Source organism: Salarias fasciatus, chromosome 18 (genome assembly GCF_902148845.1).
Source record: "Salarias fasciatus chromosome 18, fSalaFa1.1, whole genome shotgun sequence".
Classification (NCBI taxonomy): Eukaryota; Metazoa; Chordata; class Actinopteri; order Blenniiformes; family Blenniidae; genus Salarias; species Salarias fasciatus.
This window is the reverse complement of record NC_043762.1, coordinates 14265546-14286660: the sequence shown is the minus strand read 5'-3', so window position 1 is coordinate 14286660 and position 21115 is coordinate 14265546. Positions and strand designations below refer to the sequence as shown.

General features: G+C 40.8%; 1 protein-coding gene across 1 annotated transcript in view; it reads left to right on the top strand.

Moving 5' to 3' along the window:
- Positions 1-17771: 17771 nt before the first annotated feature.
- Positions 17772-21115, top strand: part of tnr (tenascin R (restrictin, janusin)) — a 77389-nt gene continuing 74045 nt past the window's right edge. Inside the window, exons 1-2 of the mRNA XM_030114392.1 lie at positions 17772-17889; positions 20824-21040. Of these exons, the coding sequence (XP_029970252.1) occupies positions 17806-17889; positions 20824-21040 (301 nt within the window). The 5' untranslated portion in view covers positions 17772-17805. The remainder of the gene's footprint in view (positions 17890-20823; positions 21041-21115) is intronic.

Here is a 21115-nt window from a genome sequence, read left to right as displayed (position 1 = left end):
CAACAGAAGAGCATGTCAATCCTTTTGATCCCTCGTAGTCGCTTTATCATCTCTGCGCAGCTTATGGTATTGGATTGTTGCTGCGGTTTTTGTGCGTCATTTCAGCTCACCTAAAATCATGAAAGAGAGCAGAAAAACAGATAGCTCAGGTGGGAGGACGATGACTTTCTTCATCCCCCTCCTATTTACTGTATATGAAAGGTACAGGGGGAAAGTGTTGTCATTTGTGTCCCATGCGAACAAAAGCCTTTGAAAGAGGAAGATGAAAGGAGAGGTACCAGAAAAGAGAGGCAGAGGGACCGGCGGAAAACAACAGCTCACGAGGTGACTGACAGGAGGGTTTTGAAGTTGTTTTTTTTTCCTTCTTTTTTGTCCATTTCTTTTTTTAATTTTAGGTCATGTGTGAACAAAGAGATAGTGGAAGAGAAATGAGCTGAAGGAAGGAACAAAACTGGTGGCGCTGGACTACAAATGCTTGTAGGAAGCTCAGGCACCGACAGGACGCTTGAAGATTTTCATTCAAACACGATTACAAAAACCTATTCAGCTTTTGATGTAATTCACCTCAGTTAGAAAAGTAATCAATTTGGAGTGTTAACAAATGGGAGAGAGAGACAGCCACAGTATCCCTCTCCAAAAATCCTACGTATTCAGATTGTAAATGTTTCAGATAAACGCCCAAGTGGATCCGATTCACTCGGAGCAGATTAGATTTCGGATTGGATTGTCAAAGGTAGTCCACCCTGATCGATAATCCACTCGTTCACAGAAAACAGGAAGGAGGAATTCGGAAAATCAAAACCTCAACAAGCAGAAAAACTGGACGGTGGTTGAGAAATTAATTTAATACAGACTCTGAGAAAGCACAAATTTGAGAGGTGAGATGGACGCGAATTGTTCAAACAGCTCCGTGATAGACTACCGGCGGGGCCGCAACCCAGATGCTGTATAATCTGCTTCAGCTGGGACTCTTGCCTACGAGTATTGAACGTGGATGTCTTTATTTAGTGTTCATCTTTACAGACCCTTTTAATACGATTGAAAAAACTCAGCCATGTAAACTGGGCCACAGACTCACATTAGTAAACAGCGTCAGAAGTGGAGTATGTGAGATAAATATGCACACTGGAAGAGCGTGTAAACGCCTCACGAAGATGGTCTTACGATGACGTAAAGTGCAAACCACAACACCACCACTGGCCTCCTACTTATTTATTGTACAGTCTGAAAATGACCAGTGGATGGACCAGCTCCAAAGTGGGGGGGTGGGATTAAAGCAATCTATTGTGTAGTTCAGAATAGGAGAGCAGTGGGTATTCAGCTGCGGCAGACAGTGAACACGAAAGGGGAAAAACATCTTTTCTCTTCCTCCCGACTCAGAGCCGAGTGGGCTCAAAAAGACTGAGGCATTTACCTTCACCCTCTTCATTTTTTACTGTCCTCTCACAGTTTTTCATTCGTCCATCCTTTACTGTCCCCCGCTCCATCTCCTGTGACTTTCTTCAAGACCTCCCATTCATTTTCAGTCTCTCTGCTCTGGCAGTTCTTTTTCATCCCATTTGAATCATTCTCACCCCATTCTGTGCTTTGTGTTGTGTGTTTTCTCTCTGTTTTTACGTCATGTGTCTTCACTTCAGTTTGTCTAATTGTTTCTCAAACTGCTTGTCTCCTTTTTTCAGGTGAAATTCTCCACCGATTCTCAACTAGAGATCGAAGGCATATTTGAGTTGAGAAAGACATGAAATACGTGGTTCCTTTTCACTGACTTTATTATAGATATTTGTTGTGAAATGTCAAAATTGTACAGTCTACTCGAATCCAGACGTTGAATTGTGTGCTGGCTCCTTGTATGACGTGTGCGTCTGCTTTGACTCTAAACTCAGTGACATCTTGCAAAATGTTTGAAGGATTCATATAGATCAAATTCTTCTGTTATTCACACATCCGGTGCTGCACTGGTCAAATATACGTAAAAAAAAAAAAAAAAAGGTGGTGCAACAATAATGGATTAATTGAATTGATATTTTATGTACAGTAACTCTAAACTCAACTACAGCTACCACTTGCTTAATAGTTAACTGAGGACTTGTTTTGATTTGGTTTTTTGGTTCCATGAGAGCGTTAAGTTCCTGCGACGTGAGCGTGTAACTGATTTACATTCTTACATTACTGGTAATTACGGCTTTACACCTCACAACATTGAACATTCAGCATGAGACACTGAATACAATATCATTAAAGTATTTTTAGATCCTGGGTCTTCGCTTGTATAACCCTCACCCTACTTAAAATACTTTATCAACTGTAACTGTAACTCAACACACTTTTCACTTGCATTAGTAGTTCCAAACGTTTAGACCTGAAGCCCCCAAATGTTGGCTGAAAAAGACTGTAGACCTTATCTTTCATTTTTGGTATGCTCAAACATTATAGTGAAGATATTGAACACACAGGGCTCTAACTTCGCAGACTGCGCCGAATCCGCCCGCTGTCAGCGGAGGGCAGAGTGCGCCGTCGGCGGATAAAGTCAACGGGGCGTGTCCAGAAAATTGTCCCAATTTCGTGAACCAGGCGCAGTCACGCCTCCATCCCGCCCACCGGCGCAGGTGGCGTAAGAGAGAGGAGAGAAAGTGGGTTTAACCCAGCTGAGCGCAATTTGACCAATCAAATGAACACCTCTCCTTTTTTTCAAAGAAGGACACTGCTACAGTAACATGATGAAATACATTTTATTTCCTGGCCTCAATACTAAACCATAGTGAAGCAACAATGTATATGACTGCATTTTGAAATAAATAATCTCTTGTAGAGCTTGGGGAGCCAGACAAATGAAATAAAAATGCAGACACCCTGCATTTAGCGGCTACATACAGACTTTGTAGGGAAAGGGAAAATCTGTTTTTATTTGTGTGCATCATAACTCTTAAAGATACATTTGGGAAAGCACAAAGAATTACAGGTGCCAATCACTCAGCGCAGCTGCACAGCGGAGCTGGGTGAGTCTACTTAGGACTGCTGGTTCAGTTGTCATCAGATCGATGTCCTCTGAAATGATTCCCTGTAATTCCTATCACACACATGGCATTCCGGCCATCCCAGACGAAGGATAATCATTTATGAGAGAATGGTGGCGACATCTGCTATCTGCTCCGTCCTCCGCTCTGCTTCACGTGTTGCCAGCATTCTTACCCCCCTCCAAAGGCCACTATGGTCAGCCAGGCTGTCATATGCAGTGTTTTTGCGCAGGAGCACACCAACAGGTTGCTTTTCTGTAATCTAATGCATTAGAAATTAAGGTAAAGAAACAAAATATTAAATCAAGTGGATCAGCAAAACGTCTGCCTCATATCTGCTTTATTAATGCCTAAAATCAGGTTTTAAAATGTATTGAACTTTTTACAGTGCGCATTTGCGCAGCGTACCTCTCATTCACACTCCGCGCACTCGTTTCCCTGATACACACGCACACACACGCCAACACACACAAAATAGTTGTATTATTAACTGTCAATAATAATCAAGAACATATTAAAATTAGTAAAATAAGTCTCCCCGGTTGCGCACCAGGACGGACACCTTCCCACACCGACCCGTCCTCACCCTGCTCATTTTATTCTGGGACTGCAGGCTCAACAGGACAAAGGTATTTATTCAGAAAATATGTTCGTTCTAAAATTAATTTTTGGAAACGAAAAATACATGGTTTGCTGTACTTTAATGGAGGATATAATATTTTACCTGAATCTGTAACTGGCACATCTGGAGACGCTGCAGTGCCCCTGCTGTCAATACCGTGTTCACTGTTGTGCTCAGATTTATTACATTAGTTTAAATAATAATAATAATAATAATAATAATTTTACACCATTTTATGTTATTATTATTTAGTTGTAAACTGACAGCAGCCTACAGTAATTCTCTACCTGGAGGTGACGCGTGAGCGCTTCCATGCGCCACTGCAGGTTCTACGCTGGACTGTACAGCAGCTGGAGGTCGGTCGGGTATTTTTGGGGCAGCAGCATTATATTTGTTTCGCTGTTTGTCCCGCGACTGTTCTGACTCTGATTCAGAACGTTCCTCCTCTTCACTCCAGTCAAGATCGCTGATGTCCGACACGTCTCCGCCATCCGATTCCCCCTCACTGACCTCCTGTATCATTGCTAAAGCTGCTTCCACCTTATATCTCTTATTTATGCCTGTTTTTACTATCTTTCTTTTGGGATTTGCTTGATATTTTTGGTCATCTGTCTGATTGTCTGCTGTCAGAGCTAGCCCCCTGTTCAGATGCGCGCATGAACCAAAACAAATCAATCACAGAAGAAAAAAAAGCCCCGTGAAGTGCATCATTTTAATCAGTCTAATAATAATAATAATAATAATAATAATAAATAAATAAATAAATAATAAGTCTCACAGACCACTGTTGGCCTTTGGAGGTATAAATGCTTTGTAATATTATCTGTGTTATTGTTAGGACCTTATTTGCTTCAGAAAAACATACAAGACACATATTTAGGAAAAGTCAAAGAATTAGAGGACAGGGGAATTATTTTTAACAGATTTATTTGAATTCTAAAAACCCAAATGGTCTGTCAGATTGTCTTGGATGTTCTAGTGCTAAAGAAGATAATAAAAACAATTATGTGGTTCATGAGTGATTGTGTGTATCTTTCATGACACTGACAAGCTGTCAGTGTCATTAGATCCTCCGCTCCCCAGCCTGCTCACACCTTCTGCACGAAACTATCACTGCGCCCAGCTGATTCTGTCGACCCCTCCCCCTGGTGCGCCGCCACGCCCATCTCGGCGCAAGTGCAGCGGACCTGCCAGACACCCTCTTCTGCGCCTGTCGAAAATAGGAATGCGCTGCCTCCGCCGCTGATCATCGCCAAGTTGCGCCGTCAAATTAGAGCCCACAGACTCAACAACATTGAAAAGCAAGAGCTTTTAGAAATACAATGGACGATTTGCAAGTTTGCAGGAAGAGTCATATCATCAGTTATGCTCAAATCTAGTTTGTATAACTTCAGAGACAATCAGCAGTGGTACGTCTAAGGGTGTTTTCACACCTACCCACCTTAGCTCGACTAACAGAGTTTTTGGACCGAGCATGGCGCAACTGGGTTGGTGTGAAAGCGCCACTCGCTCTAGTTGTCGCTCTGACTCACCTGCTCTGAGAGCGGCTGAATGGGGTGGTCTCGGAGCGGCTTGGGTCGACCTGGGATGCGGCGCGGCAGATGTGTGACAACGCACTGGCTTTAGCTCGACCCAAAGTCCAGATACTGCGCCTTTATGAACTAAACAGGCACCCGTAATCAGCTCAATCCCGGGAAAAATGATCACATGTCAAAATTGCAGAAAGAAGAAAGTGTCTGCCGCTCATTCTCTGGCAGACTCGCGTGTTAACAATCCTTTTTTTTTTCAATGGTTGTTGCGCGATTTTAGCCCGCCCCTTTCCTTGTTTGATTGACAGATAAGTAACAGGCTTGCACACGAGTTTGATTCTTTGCGGTTCCATATCAGCGGTGTACCAGACAAATTTACCGGTATTTTTTTTCAGCGGGAAAAAAATAATGTGTGGCGTGAGTGTGTGACAAAAGACCGAAATACGTCACTGTCACTGTAGTGTTTACTAGAGGTGTCCCCGACTAAGAATTTACATAGTCGAATCTGATTCGTCCGATCCTGCTGATCGTCGACTGAGAGTCAAATCTATCATCTTTTGTTTTTTTTTTAGAATCATTTGAATATAGGCTACAGCAGAATGTTGCAGTAATATATATATATATATAAAAATAAAAAAAAACAGCACAGGCAGGTAAAACAACACTTTTATTTTTTTCCTACACTGACACACAGACTGGAACAACGTGTCAGTAACTTTAAACATCAAACAAATGAAGCACCGTAGTTCAAATAACCATAACCAAACCCACTTCTAACAAACGGGCTAAAGCATGTATTTTATTTATACCTGCAGATAGGCTCAAATTTTTTGGCTATACTAAATTAAATAGAATAAGCCTTTTAGATAAAAAAAAAAAAAAAAAAATATATATATATATATATATATATATATATATATATATATATACAGTATATATATTAATATAATAACCTAAAACAAAACAAAATTAAAGTCAGCATTAAAATTGAGAAGTAAGTGACAGAAACATCTTAAGGTGGAAAGCCATGTTAGTTGTTGTGGAGTGATATGAAAGGAGCTGATGACACAGCTTGCATTTGACTTTTTTTTGGAACATCTTTGACTTGTTCTGAAGTTTTTTTTTTCCCCGACATTGTGAGCCTTTTAAAGTTAAGCCAAATCACCAAAAAGATGCTGCTCTGTGATGGTGCTCTACGCAAAATCAGATTGAGCCACTCACCATGGTGGTTCAGTCACAAACACTAAATAGATAGAATATTGAATAAAAGTAAAAGTTAAGTACATTTTTCCACAGTATATTTGATAGGCTAACATGTATATCAAATAGGCTTTATATCATGTTTATTTGTAAAAAAACAAGCAATTCTATGTAAAATCAGTCATTCAGCACCCCCATACAGCTTGAATGGAATGGTCCTCGTTTAATAACCACATTTTGCGATGCTTCGACTGTATGATTGGCCGTCGAATCAGGCCCCTTCGAACGAATCATCGAATCGTCGAATATCTGAAGACACCGCCAGTGTTTACCATTAGCAAGGCTGCTGCTTTGGTTTTATGCCAACTTCTGCCTGGTTGTCATGGATACCCCACACTTCCCTTGTTTAGAGTGGCTGCTCTGCGCAGTCGTTAAAAGCATATGTGAAAAGGGACTGTATTAGTTGAAAATTGAAACATTGTATCTTTTTTTTACTGGTGCAGCTGCCTTTGGCTCGTTCCAAATATATGTGAAAACAGCCTAAGAAAAGTTTTTTTGGAAACCAACTATAAAAAATGAAAAATGATGGCAATGGTAAACCACCCTAAATAGTCTTCGCATTTGCATCTTTTTGCACCTCATTTGCATCTTTCCCACAAACTGTGCTCTGTGGAATTAATCACCTGAAGTACAGAAAAAAAAGAGCTGTATTCAGTGTCTTAATCAGGGAATTTTAAATAAAAAACTTTTCAGGAGATGAAACAGAGTGTAGGACTTCTTTACTGTGAGCTATTTCAGGTTTTCTCTGAGCCACTTGTTTACATGTTGCTTGATAAGTTGATTACAGTGTGCGTTATGGAGCAAGCAGTCATCGGCAGCCTGAGGTTGTATTGACTTGCCGTAGAGTGGAATACATTTCTTTGTTCCGTCTTTGCTCTCAAACAGATCTTAGATGGAAGGTTAAAAAAAAAAGGAAGAAAGAAAAGACAGGTGCAGCCCTCAGGTTGCAGGAGCAGCCAATGAACAGAGCCCAATGGTCCTGAAAGACAAGGCAATTTAGCCAGAGTGATGGAAATAATGAGAAAAGCATTGTAATGTTGCCACAGTCCAATTTACAAGGTGTGGAGGGAGCGAGAGCGACTAAGAGAGAAAGAAACAGACGTGCAGGGATGGAGATGGAATAAAGGAAGCCCAGAGCGGGGAGAGAGTGAGCGATCACCCACGCAGGAAGGCCTGCTATTGGCTTTATGTTCATGTTGAGGTGGCTGCACATTAACCTGTGCAAATGGAGGTTATGGCTTTACTTCCATGGGGCGACAGAGTATGGGGATAACAGGGTCTGTGCCGGAAACCGTGAGAAATGAATGGAGGAAGGAAAAAAAGAAAATTCAAGTCTCTTCATCTCTATGTATGTTTCAGCTGGACAATCAGCACCTCAGGAAGAACAGATTTACTCGGCGGAGTAAAAAGAGACTTTAAGGGATAAAGTAAATCCTCATAGAAAGAGTGAAAATGAAAGTCCAGTCAGAGAGATAAAGGGAGATGGTCAAAATGACAACTCCAGATAATGAGAAATGACAGTAGCAAATAAGAGGAGATGGACCAGCATGAAGCAAAGGTGATTTACTGGAAGAGGTGAAGAAGAAGAGAGTGCAAGGAGGGGAGAAAATGCTCCCTCAATCCTTCCCGCTGTCTCTCTGTACATTATGACACATCGGTGTGGTTCTGCAGAGCCACGCCAACTTCTCAGCAGATGGATTCTGGCGTCCCATGGTAGCAGTTCAGGCCTGAGACCGACATCCAGTCAGCTGTGTCTTTAACCAGAAGCGGCGCTCGATGCCGTCCTTTCCGCTGACCGCCCGTGATTGCAGTGTCTGTCTGAGCGACTTTGCCCCCGTGTTCCTCTCTGTAAGGAGGCGCTGGAGATTACTGCTGTTGCCGCCGCTTGCTTGCAGAAGGCGATTGCTCCATAAACATTTTCACTGTCCTCCGCCGGACGCCTGTAAAGGGACGGTGACAGTCAACTGCTCCCAGCGCTGATTTATCTGTTCGCGCAGAACCCCCGGAGGGCTGCAGGGAGGAAAGAGGCCACACTCACATATTGAGACATATGTCTACAGGGCAGACAGCAAACACTTAGTCAGGGGGCAACAGTGTAAAAAGCCCCTGTGGCCATGGACAGAAAGCGGCACACGGAGTGTGAGCTAATGAAGCTTTCCTGTGAGTACCCCTCTCATAATCCAGTGGGAGTGTTAATCTGCTGTGGGTTCCTCACTGCTGAAGCGCAGATACACACACCTACGCACACATTTCTTTTTTAACACAGATAAACTACAACCATGTGTGGGATGAGAGGTATTCAGTAGCTCCTTCTCATTTCATGATGCAGCTGGCTGCCTGATCAACTCTTTGTGCTTTTCTTTTTTGGCTTTTTTTAGTAACTCTTGAACCGTTTTGTCAGTTCTTGTTTTGCATTTTATTTCACTGTTTAATCACCGTAATCATCTCACTGTCCCTCCTTTTTGTAATTACACCATATTCTTTTTTTTTTTAAATTAAGATATTGTTTTTATTCACGTCTTTTGATGGGATAGGAGGCAAAATGACTAACAAATACAAAAACAACCACACTAAACAGCTACTGGTATTTTATAGTCATTATTGCTCAGGATTTTTTTTGTTGAAATGGAATTTTTCTTTTTATTTTTTCTATTTTGCCAATTTTATGAGTGTGGGCGAGAAAGAGCTGATGTGACGTAAACCATTATATAAGCAATGGCTCAGTTGATAGAGCAGAGTGTCCTCCAGTGTCATTGTCCCTGGTGGATTCACTTCACTTCAGAACGGCTTCAGTGACTTGAGATGTGATAACGCAATGAGCTTATCATTACTGTTACAAATTACAATGATTATTGTTGTTGTTGTAACTTTATATTATTGCAATAATAAAATGAAACCGTGAAATCCCAAAACATACATAGACTCAGCTATATTTGAACAAATTGCGTGCTCCTTCAACATAAAATGGCTTTATATTGAGAGAAGGTATTCTTATTACTTCCAACAAAGCAGTGCAGACTATATTTATGTGTTAAAAAATAATAAAAAAAGTTTATACCATATGGAAATGAACAGCATTTTTAGTAAGAGTGTTCTAATCAGGCAGAGCAGTTCAATTACCGCATTTCTCATTTACCGATTAAAGATACATACCTCACTGTAAATCCAACTGTTCAGTTTCTGCAATAAAAAATAGCAAATAGTATGTATGCACTGTGATCCCTAAACGGTGTGTGTCGCATGCATGCATACAGCGGTTCTGTGCAGGGTGTGAGACGATGTGCTGCCAGGTGTAAATGCAGTCAGAGCAGCTTATTTTGAGTGAAAGCCCACGGGAACAGAAACGTCATGACCCATTGTGAATTTCTGCTATCCACTCAGCTTCGCTAAAGAGCTGCGAGCACAATACACTCCCACAAGTCATGGCTCCTTTCACTCATCCGCGCTGAGGGAATAATGATAGATAAGAGAGGGAGTCGTGCTTTGCAGCGATCGTTAATACTGTTGTGGTAATAACAACCTGTCATCCTTTTGTTGCCATGAAGGAGCCATGAAAGACAACTTTTCACACATCCGATGGATACCGAGAATAAACTGCAGCAGCACAAAGCCCCCATGCAATTCTCTCGACTCTAATATGTTTTTTTCTTCGCCTTTTGGCTGCTGACTTGAGGGGTAGCTGCAGTGAAATCATCTACCTCCACCTCACACCGTCTTCTTTGAACAAGACGAAATTATGTCCATCCATCCATTTATCCATTTATCCATCCATCCATCCATCCATCCATCCATCCATAACTGACATAACTAACATAACCATCAGAGTGTACATGGTTATTCGTGGGATTACTGATTGGCTAAATAATATTCCATTTCTTATTTGGAAGTGTTTGTTTACCCACGAAGGATCAGCAAAGGTTAACAAGCCCATTTCAGTTAATCCAACCAATAAAGGACAAGATCTTCATATCTTTATTTATTTATTTATTTATTTATTTTATTGTCTTTCATTGTTCAAAACCTTTGAACTGGAGATCAGTAAGTTGTAATTTCTTTGTGGAACCAATGCTCACTAATGGTGGCTTCTTCTGATTTAATGCCCAAATACTGTAAACAAAATGTATTGAAATGGAAATTTACTGTACTGGCGTGATTTCTTATTCGGGGGGGGGGGGGGGGGGGGGGGGGGGGGAATAATGATGTTGAGAGTCAGAAGTTCAAATTTTTGGACATTTACTCAGTGAAGAGAAAATTGGTGATTTTCAAAAAAAATAGTTATTCATGAAGTCAGTCCTTCATTGAAAAATGGAACGGAATAACTGAGAATACCAGAAACAAGATCTGAATATATATATATATATATATATATATATATATATTTTTTTTTTTTTTTTTTTTTCTTAATTAAACAGATATCAGAATGTGTTCAAAAAAGTGTGACAGCCATGTTTGTATGTTTTGGTAATTCTCAAAATATTACTCAATTTTGAACAAAATTCAGTCACAAGCTACTTCACGTGTTAAACTCCCATGTCAAAATTCCTTTTCTTTTCTTTTTTTTTTTTTTTCCTTTTCCCCATCAACGGAAATTCTAAACTTGGTATAATTTTTCTGAGCCTGAATATTCAAGACCAACGGGGTCATCAGGGTCAGCTGTTACCTCATTGAAGACTACAGTGAAAAAGATGAGCCATCTAAGATTTGCTGGTTTGCTACAGGATGTGAAAAAAGTGTCAGTGAAACGAATGCAGTTGCAGCTATGTCTCTAATAAATAAAAAGCAGGTAGAAAACTTCTAACAAGGTCACTAGAAAGAAAAATAAGGACATGAAAGCCCACTGAGTCATCTCTGGATGATTCAAAAAGCCACGACAGAGGCGTCCATTGTCTGCTTCATGCTAATGTTGAAAGAAGAGAAGAGTCTGAGTCTGGAAAATGAGAATTGGTTATAAATCATGCAAAAACTTAATAAATTATCCAGTCCAGTTTGAATCGTCTCCAGCATTTTGTAAAGCCACGAGGGAAGAAAACCAAGTCCTATCGCAAATGCAATGAAGCATTTACAGAGTGCTTATCAAGATAGAATCCACAAAGAGGAGCAGGCGGCCTTTTAAGAATCAGCTTGCACACATGAGCTTAGCTTGATACAGTTACAAAGCAGCGAGCAGATGTGTCAGGAGTCATATCATTGATTCATTCACTTTTCTTTATATATTAAGGTTGCAGGGGCTGGTGTCTTTCAGACCAACAACATTCATGTCACAGAATAAAAGTTGGTGATGATTCACATTACTTTGACAATGTGGATTATGAATGAAAGCACGTTTGTTGTCTTGCTTTATTTCACTAGGATGAATCTCCACGTAGTTCCTCACATCAAATCTTTTTTCTGGTCATCTGAGACTTTATGAGCGGACTAAATCTTCTGCGGCATTAGTTTAGCTTCTGTTGCCCCGCTGGAGCAGCTGGCAATCCTCACAGGGTATCTTATTAAATCCAGAATTAGATCCAAAGGGACAGCTCGGGGTTGCAATTGCCTCTCCCAGCGAATCTGGATTGGTATCACTGTGTGGAAATCTGTCTCAAAGTAGTGGCTCCTCACCTACTCCGGCATTTCACTCTTGTCCGGATGTGCTACCTCAACCATATGTTGACAAGCTAAAAAGAAAACTAATCAACTGAACTCAGTAATAGTGACAAACTATTTCATGCTTTTTTACAAATTATGCTTGTCTACATACTTCACTTTATTATTGTCTTTATTCTGCCTACATGTTATATACTGTGTCGTTAATATAATACTGGGTTTACTTTAATACTTATTGTGTTATTACATATGTTTGAACACCATCTGTTGTAATATACTTGAAAAACACTATTTTTCAAACATATAAATGAAATTGTAATTTACAATCCGTAAATCAATACCTGACATCAAATAACGAGTGAAGTGTCAAGCTAGCTTGCTATCATCTTTATTTGATTAGAATGTAGTTTGGTTTAAGTTATCAAACAATTGACAAAGAAAACCAAATGAGATGTTCTTGAAAAAAGCTTTAAGTTTAAGTGTTTTTTTGTTTTTTTTCTGGTGTTGACTTCCTGTAGACACGCCATGAGTCACAGCTGAGCTCAGATGATCTGCACTAAATTTCAGTCAGATTACAGACCACATAAGGGAAATGCAATTAATGGGCTTGTGTGGATAAACTGAGTTACCTGGAAGCATCCAGAAGATCTGCCGCATCCAAAACAGTGAACAGGATTTTACGAAGGCAAACACATTTCCCAAAGTTTTCAGTGAAATGCTATTGAATATTTCTCTTGCTATTGTCAAGCTTAAGATGTTATTCCTATCTGATGTTCCTCAGGCAACAGTTCCACTGGCGTTTGTGTTTTACTTCAGCACATCTTTTCTGTGTCACAAAAGGAGTGATTGCCTTCTTCCCTGATTCCCAGATTGTGCCTCTCCTGTATGTGACAAAAGGAGTCATCTGGACCATGTGACTGAGAATTGGATTAGTATCTCTGTGTAATTACGCTCAGCATTTTCTCGATCCAATTCTCTCTTTATATCGACTCGCCTATCTGCCAACCACATTGTGGATGAAAGTGAAAGATATTGTAAAAGATTCAAGACAAAAAAAAAAAATCAAAGTCTCACCTTAGAGGGAGTGTTATCTAACAGTGATGGGAAAGGGTGAAAAAAAAGTACGAAAGACGAGATCAAAGCACTTTTTCTTTTCATTTTGGCGTCAAATTTCTAACCGTGCTCATCATTTCAATCTTTTTTTTTTTTTGTCATTTGGGATGTATTGCTGCCTTTTGTTTAGGCTGAATGTTTTCTCTATTTTCCTTTGTGACATTGCATAAAGTGCCCTGATGGGTTTTCATTAAAATTGGAACGAGCAGTTTCATTTGAGCCTTGCAGGGGGGTGCGCTCATCCAGTTTCTCTCAAGAAAGCAGCAGGTATTACACACTGTGACAGCATTGTTTCAGAGCATTCTTAAAGTCATTAAATTAGTATTTTCCTCACGCACATAATGCTTAGCTGTGAATAAATCGTGGTTGTGAGTACGGTACTCATGCAGAAATGCCTTTGTTTTATTCCTAGTTACTAAAAACAGAACTAAAATAACAAGAGGAACGCTGATAAATGCAAGTTTTCAAAAAAAAAATATAAACCCTTTAACACTGGTTGATCAAGAATGCACATTGCAGATTTAAAAGTGTGCATATCAACTCAGCAGCTTTTTTTTTTTTTTTTTTTTTTTTCTGTGGTAGTGCATGTACTCTCGTAGTGAATGTGCTCTCTCTCCTGGAAGAAAGTGAGTAAATGACGCCAGCTCTCAGCGCCCCGGAGCATGTTGATTCTTTCCACTCTGAATGAGTGGGCCTGGTCTTAATTGAGCCTCCATAAAAAAAAAAAAAAACCTGGGCTGGTTGTGCGTGGTGATGCTGGCGGGCATCAGCCTGCACCATGACCCTGTGACTAAAGCATAATCTTGTGACTTTGAAGCGCTTTCAAACTTTTATCATCGCCACTGTGAAACTATATATAGTGTTGCTATTTGCCCTGGAGGAAGACACCATACATGCACCCACTGTATCGTTACTTCCTTTGTCTAAAGGGAGGTGAAAAGAAAAAGCGGCATAGCAGCTTTATCTTATGTTGCATCTATTTTTTAACATTTTACTTCTGTTTTGTCACAAATAAGGCTGTGTAAAGAGGTGATGTAAAACTGACGTGACTCATATCATCAGCTACTGTTTTTTGGCGGGCTTGCATCCGCAGGGCTCGCCAATAAAGCACATTTTTAATTTGTTCCATTGTCCAGATGTTAGATTGTCCAATAAAGTAGCAATATACCACAAAATGTGTAAAATCAGGGGGACCGGGGGAGGCAAAGGCACAAACAAGCTGACAGATGTTTATCAGCAGTTACCACATTAAATTTGATTAGAAACAGAAAATGCCAAGATTATAGTCTTTGATTGTAAAGATGCTGTTCTCATTAGATGAATTGAACGTTTTTTTTTTTTTTTTCTTTTTAATGTCTGATCACATGAGACACTTTCTATTTGTGCCGGTTCCATTTTGGACAGTTGTAGAGACTGTGTTGTCGGCACATTGTTTGCTCCTTCTTGCAGTGTTATGTTGACAATTTTTCTTTGTCAAAATGCAACAATACTGTTAGTGCAGAATTGATGTTTATTTGGTGCTTGTTGAATTCAAGTGGATACTACAATAAGTTATGAATAATTAAAAGAAAAAAACAATCAAGGTCAAGCCACTAAGTAAATTATTTCCCCAACCATGTTACAAAGATACATGATATATTGTACATATTTGGGGAAATTTTAATTTTATTAATTTTGTTGGAAATATTTTCAATCTTTTAAAGTTTTTATTTCAAAGCTTTTCAGCAAAATGTCATTGTTGCAACATGTTTAATCGGCAGTTTAAAGTAGGTAGTTTAAAGAGGTTCAAGAATGAAATATTCAGCGCTGGCTGTACACTTTTGGAGATTTATTAGAGCGTACTGCTCTATAAAGGCCCTCAAGTTCATCCATTCATCTTCTATAACGCTTTATCCAACTAATTAGCCGATCCCAGCTGACACCACTGCAATTTAGAGTCACCAGTTAACCTCAAACACATGTTTTCAGATTGTGAGAGGAAAGCAGAGTAGGCAGGAATAAAGGTCACTGATCTCCACTTAAGCACACATTTGAAAAGAGGCCAAGACACGTTATAAATCATACATCAGTGCCTTATATTGTGGCTGTGATAAACATAAGTGCATTTTGACCTTTTATCAGTCATCTCTTGTTTTCCGAGGAAGTCGCTTCTCGGATTTGATTGATTTTTGGGACATAGAAAAAAACAGAGATGTTAACGTTAAAAGCTTGAGTGTTGCTGTTTGTTAATCAGGCCTGATGTGAGCTCCAGATGAGCTGTGCTTCACATCATTGGAAAGATAAGTTTGTGCAGTTTAATGTGATACCAAATGGAATTAGATCGAGCTGATATCAGGCGCCAACCTGCGCGAGTGCCGAAAAGCTGAAATTCCAGCAGGGGGCGATGATGGTTTCAAAAAGAACCCGAATCCCTTTGGAACCCATTCAAAAATACTGAATATCCGAATGCAAAGAAACACATTAAAATAAAATGTTTCAGAACACGTTTTGGTTGCTAGTTTCCACAACTGTAAAATTATATATATTAAATGAATCTGTTGATTTTATTTTATGAGTTAAAGTTTTGCATAAATCACCCTATCACAGCGTCCATGTGATGTGGTCACCTGACAGACTTGACCAATCACATTTACATGCGGTTTCAAATATTAAGCGTGCCGATGTCACTAAAGCTCCGCAACCTTTTATACACAGTCGATTGGTGAAATGTGTCAAGCCGTTTTTTTAAGCCTGGTGTTGGCAAACTGTCACAGAAACATAATTTTGTTGGGAATACAATTTTAAAGTGGTTACTTAGTCAATTGACTGAAAACTTTGTGTTAGAGCCGCTTTCTTATTCCATTGAAACATAACAATGACCTGGCGATCTGACACCAGGTCTGTCAGGCTGAAAGGGTTAAATGTCCCGGGAATCAGATCACCTACATCATTTCCATCTCAGCCTGAAGCGGTCTCCATTAATTTTTCTATCACTTCGACGAGATGAACATCATAACGTAACTTTTCATTCTGTCACAGTACAATTTGTCATCATCGCATCTTATAAAGCATGAATCCACCATCCAGTGAGGAGACTGGCTCAGAAAACACTGCTTCTGCTAATGGATGCATATATACAGTATATACGAACATTCCGGTTGCCCTTGCTCACCTCGCCCTTTCAGCTTCTTTGTGCTTGTCATTTGTTTGGTGAATTCACCAGCTAAGTGGATCCTACCGTGTCAGACAGCTGCATGCTTGAGGGAGCTATGTTTCACAGTAGACTATTTTCCATCTCTTCAGCAAACGCTGTAAGTTGGAAGTCAATTCCAGCAAGGCCAAAGTCATTTTTAAAAGCTTTAGAAGCGTTGTCTGAAGCGAGACGTGCTGCAGATCGTAACATATGACCAACTATCTTTCTCCTATGGGTCCTTTATGATAAACTGTATGTGTCAAGATTCTTTATGTGAGTGTTTCTGTTCACCACGCACATACAAAACCTGGCAAGCACAAACACACAAAGGTAGTTCATATCTGTCATAAAGTGAAGGATGTGCTCAGGTGCATGCAAAGGATCTTGAAAAGTGTAGTGCGACTGTGTGAAGATCGTGCAGTATGTGAGCAGGAAGTCTGAGACACTGACTATGTATTTACTCCAAAACAGAAAAGGAGGGGGGAAAAGTCCCTTTACCTGAAAGAGACAGTCAGAGACTCACAGGCAGTCTGGTTCTCATTTATGTGCAAATGCACTCATATTTCAACAGTTTTACCCGAAATGGTCGAAGAAAAAAAGTTGAACGTGGTTCGTTGCTGTGACCAAACTTCCATCTTTCTCCACCAACATCAGATGCATTGTAGTAATAAAAGAGAATCTGAACGCAGACTACACAGGCTCCTGTGTGGAAACTTTAACCTCTTCCTCACCATCTTCTGCCCACGCAAACAAACACAGAAGTGTTAAAACTCAAAGAATTGATTGTGCTTTGAAGGTGCGCACACAGAGCTGTGCATACTCTTGTTTGACGAGACAATTCCCGCAGGTCGAGTATCGCGCTTGATTGTTGTGAGTCAATCTGAAGAGAATCCAAACAGCCACATTAAAAGAGCAACTGCAGCTGCGCTCAGCGGTGTCTGCCCTGATGTATGACAGCCTGCTTGAAGCTCCCGCGTCACTTTTTCTTCTGTGCAGCTTTTATTTCAGTCTGTCCCCGTTCTCACTTCCCTCCTCGACGGAGAGAGGATTACAGCAGCATCAGTCAAACCATGTCTCTGCTGAAATCCATCTATCAACCTTCTCTCTCCGAGCAATATTTCTGCATCGCTCCCAAGTGGGAAGATCAAATATTTGGTATCTCAGAGTGAAATCCATTCAAAGGTTCTTAGCTGACTCCATAATCCCTGGAAGTGTTTCTATTTTTCCTTCCAAAGCCAATTATTTTACATCAGATCAAAGGCATTTATTTATCATTTACAGAGGATGAGCTCGTCGTAGTGGGACTCTTTGAGCTCAGACACTCTGCCACGTTCATATAGTCACGCTTGCTTGCAGTAGAAATTACTGTAGTATATTTTAATATAGCATATTAATACTGCGCACATCATTGTTTCTTTTTGAAAATGACTTCATGCTGCATGTTCTCTCTGTTTTTCTCACTCCTCCACAGGTGCGAGTGGACGGAAAGCGGTGAAGATTGTTCCCAGCATGCCACTGGCACAGCAGCACAGCCGGGCAACTGTGCCCAACACAAGCTGGATCCTCACGTTGGCTCTGTTCCTCATTCTACAGGTAAACATACAGAATCAAGTAAATCAAAATGTGTATGTTACGCAGTCTGATTTCCCTTTTTTGCTAATTGATTATTTACGAACAAAATAACTTACACCAAAGACAACCAATGATTTAGACCTCCTGCACCTTTTTCTAAATTTTTTGTTTCTAATTTTACCAATTCGTCCAAATGAGTAGACCGGTTTTAACTTTTTACGCTCGAGGCCATTTTCAGGGATGAGCAGCTGAGTGATTCTCAGGAAACAATCAGACGGAGGCAGGCTTAGTGTTCGCAGTGTGAACTGTTCCAGTCATGTTTGATCAGCCGTAGCTAAATTACTAATTGAGTCAACGCTCCTATAACAGGCTGGCAGTACCTTTTCCATCTGGCTTGTTTTAAGTGACAACACTGGTTTGATCTTGAGCATGCACTTGATAGCTTTAAGCGCAGCATTGTGCTAATGGACTCAAGCTCAAAGTCAGCGTCATTTAGTCGGCATTTTTTTGTTCAAGCAAAAAGTCGGCATCATTTAGTAGCTGACGATCTTGGTTACATCAGCTAACAGCTCTGTTCCTCTGTCATGTGCCGCAGTGTTTTCGCGGCCCTGCTCCGCGGGGACTGCCTACCCAGCATGCTTTAGATTTCTCACCGCTCCGAACACATGTGATTCAGACAAATGGGTCGACATCAAACTCCGTAGAAGCCTGATAACAACACTCTCTCTCCATTGAATCGGATTTGTTTGAACAGCCTAAAACAAGCTTGGTGGAATTCCCCGCAGACCAGAACTGGGATATGGTGGAATAGAGTAAAGAAACACTTAGGATGTGATTCTCAAATGGCTTCCCAACCAGGCTGTTTACATTTTAATGAGAGCAGAATCCTTTATGAGGGCTACAGATGTTTTGTAAAACCATAAAGCTCGTCTTTTGAGTGAAGTCCTCAGTTTAATTAGTTATGAATCCACTGTTTGGATTTGAAGCAAAGTACTTCATGTTGTTTCACAGTTAGCAGAGACATATGAGCTTCATATTTCACATTAGTTTATAGGAGATTAACAGTTTTTTTGGTGCATTTTATTGTTTTATATTTGCACACAGTTTTGAGACTCTATGGTAAAATAATGCCTACAAGCTGAAAATATGAATAGTCTGTAAACACACACCCTCAGTCCATACATGCTCATGCTAAAGGCTCATTTCTGGTTAAATTCTGGACATTCTACAAGTTTGAAATTGGGATCTACCAATCTGAAGTGCCATTTAGCCCTTTTACTCAAACATTTTGTTCCAAACTTGTAGAACACACCTATCAGTGTGCGCCCTCTGAAGTACCCTCAGCCAAGAGCAGACATCGACAGGTGGAATTTTTCTATCCTCAAACACAACTCTTTGAGGCTGACATGCCAGCAGAGGTGGTCAAATCACCTCCTATTGGCGCCGGGCTTTCAGCTCTCTTCCTTCCACTTGTTCCATATCCAGCAGGAGGCTCGTTCTGCCCTCCCCGTCCTTTTGAGCTGCCAGTGTTTTGCTTTTTTCATCCAGGTCCAGAGCTGACAACAGCTGACAGACAGACTTGGCTAGGAAACCTCTCACCCGGCCTCAACTGGGAACAGCCAAATCTGCCAGCCTTTGTCTCCACAGTCCCTCAACTAGAGGCTTGTAGCTTTTGGTCATCCTCTCTGGAGCCCTTTTCACATCCCTCCCACGATACTGTCAGCTCAACCAAGACAATGGTCTCCTCTTTTGACCAAAGCACATTATCCTCCTCCCATCTCTCAAGACCTGGCTGATTCCTAAAGACTGGGCTTTGGTCTTTTGGTTGCTTCAGTTGCTTGGTGCCAGCTTTCAAAAAGCCTTTTTCACTTATTTCTTGCCCATCTGCAAGGGGCAGTAGCACTTTGTTGCTTCAGTACCTCTACCAGCCTTTGGTTGGAGCTGTTTTGTAACCTGACGGACTGTGTGCTAATGTCAAGTTTCTGACCAGACTATGTAATTTCTGGTCCCCTCTGCAGGAAATAGCTATGGAAGGCTGTCACACATGGCTTGTAGGAAGCTGGAAATACAGAGAGGCTGGAGCCCTCCACCCTTAGTCCAATGTGATTTTGCTTTTGGGCAAATCCCATTTTGTCCATGCCCCCTGGCGTTTTCACTCCACTGCCTTTTCAACTCATTTTTCCACCTCTCTGGCTTGTACTTCCGCTTGGATCATATCCCTTCAACTTCTCACACCAGCCTTTTTCTACTGTCGGAATGGATTTGAGCCGGTCCCTTGTTGCCAACACAGACATTTAATATGTTTTCTAAAGAGGAAAAAAAATGGTGTTTAAAAAGTGTATTACCTTCAACTTTTTTCTCCATTATGTCTTTTCAAGCGCTACAAAAAAAGAAGTCCTACTCAATTTTTGTTAATCTGCTAATCTCACCCTGGAAAGAAAAACAATGGCGCACACACACTCCTGTTTGAGTTACTTCCTCGTGCACTCGGCTTCAACAGAGACCTCTGAAGAAGATTCACCATACTTACTGAAATTATAACACTGAAGGAAATTTGGAAATTTGAAAATTTTGCCTGCAGCTAATTTGGCCTCTTATCACACCTGTACACTTTAAATATGTCAACGCTTGTTTCTTAATGAAAAATCTCAAAAATCCATTTCAGGCACAGAAAACCACTAACAAAAAAAAAAAAAAGAGCTGTCGCCACACTTTATTGGAAGTAAACCAAATTCTTAATATTGGAGTAGTTTTGTTCAGTGTCGACTACCCGGGAGAAAATTCCTGGTATGTTTTGTATTAGTGTTATTTTTTTTTATTATTGCCTCACTGGAGCCTTTCTTTTGTCCTCACGCCATCATTTGATACACAACACGAAAAGGACCGCAGCAGCTGGAAATCCCCGGGTTTGAAGCACGTGCAGTATTTCCTGTTTCACATCATTTCTCCTTGCAGGGTGCTGCTCATGGCGCTCCATCAGGAGACAACAAGCTGGTTCGCACCACCAGAGTGAGGCGTCAGACCCCGGGGGAGGATCAGCCTCCCACGGCTTCTTCAGCCAACCAGACGCTGCGGGAGCAACCTGTAGTCTTTAACCACGTCTACAACATCAATGTTCCCTTGGAGTCTCTGTGCTCTGTTGACCTGGACGCCTCCGCACCACCGGCTCCGGGTGACGGTGAGCTCTTCTGATCAATTGACTGTTTTGGTTCAAACATACTGTAGATTCTTGCTTGGATGCACCTTT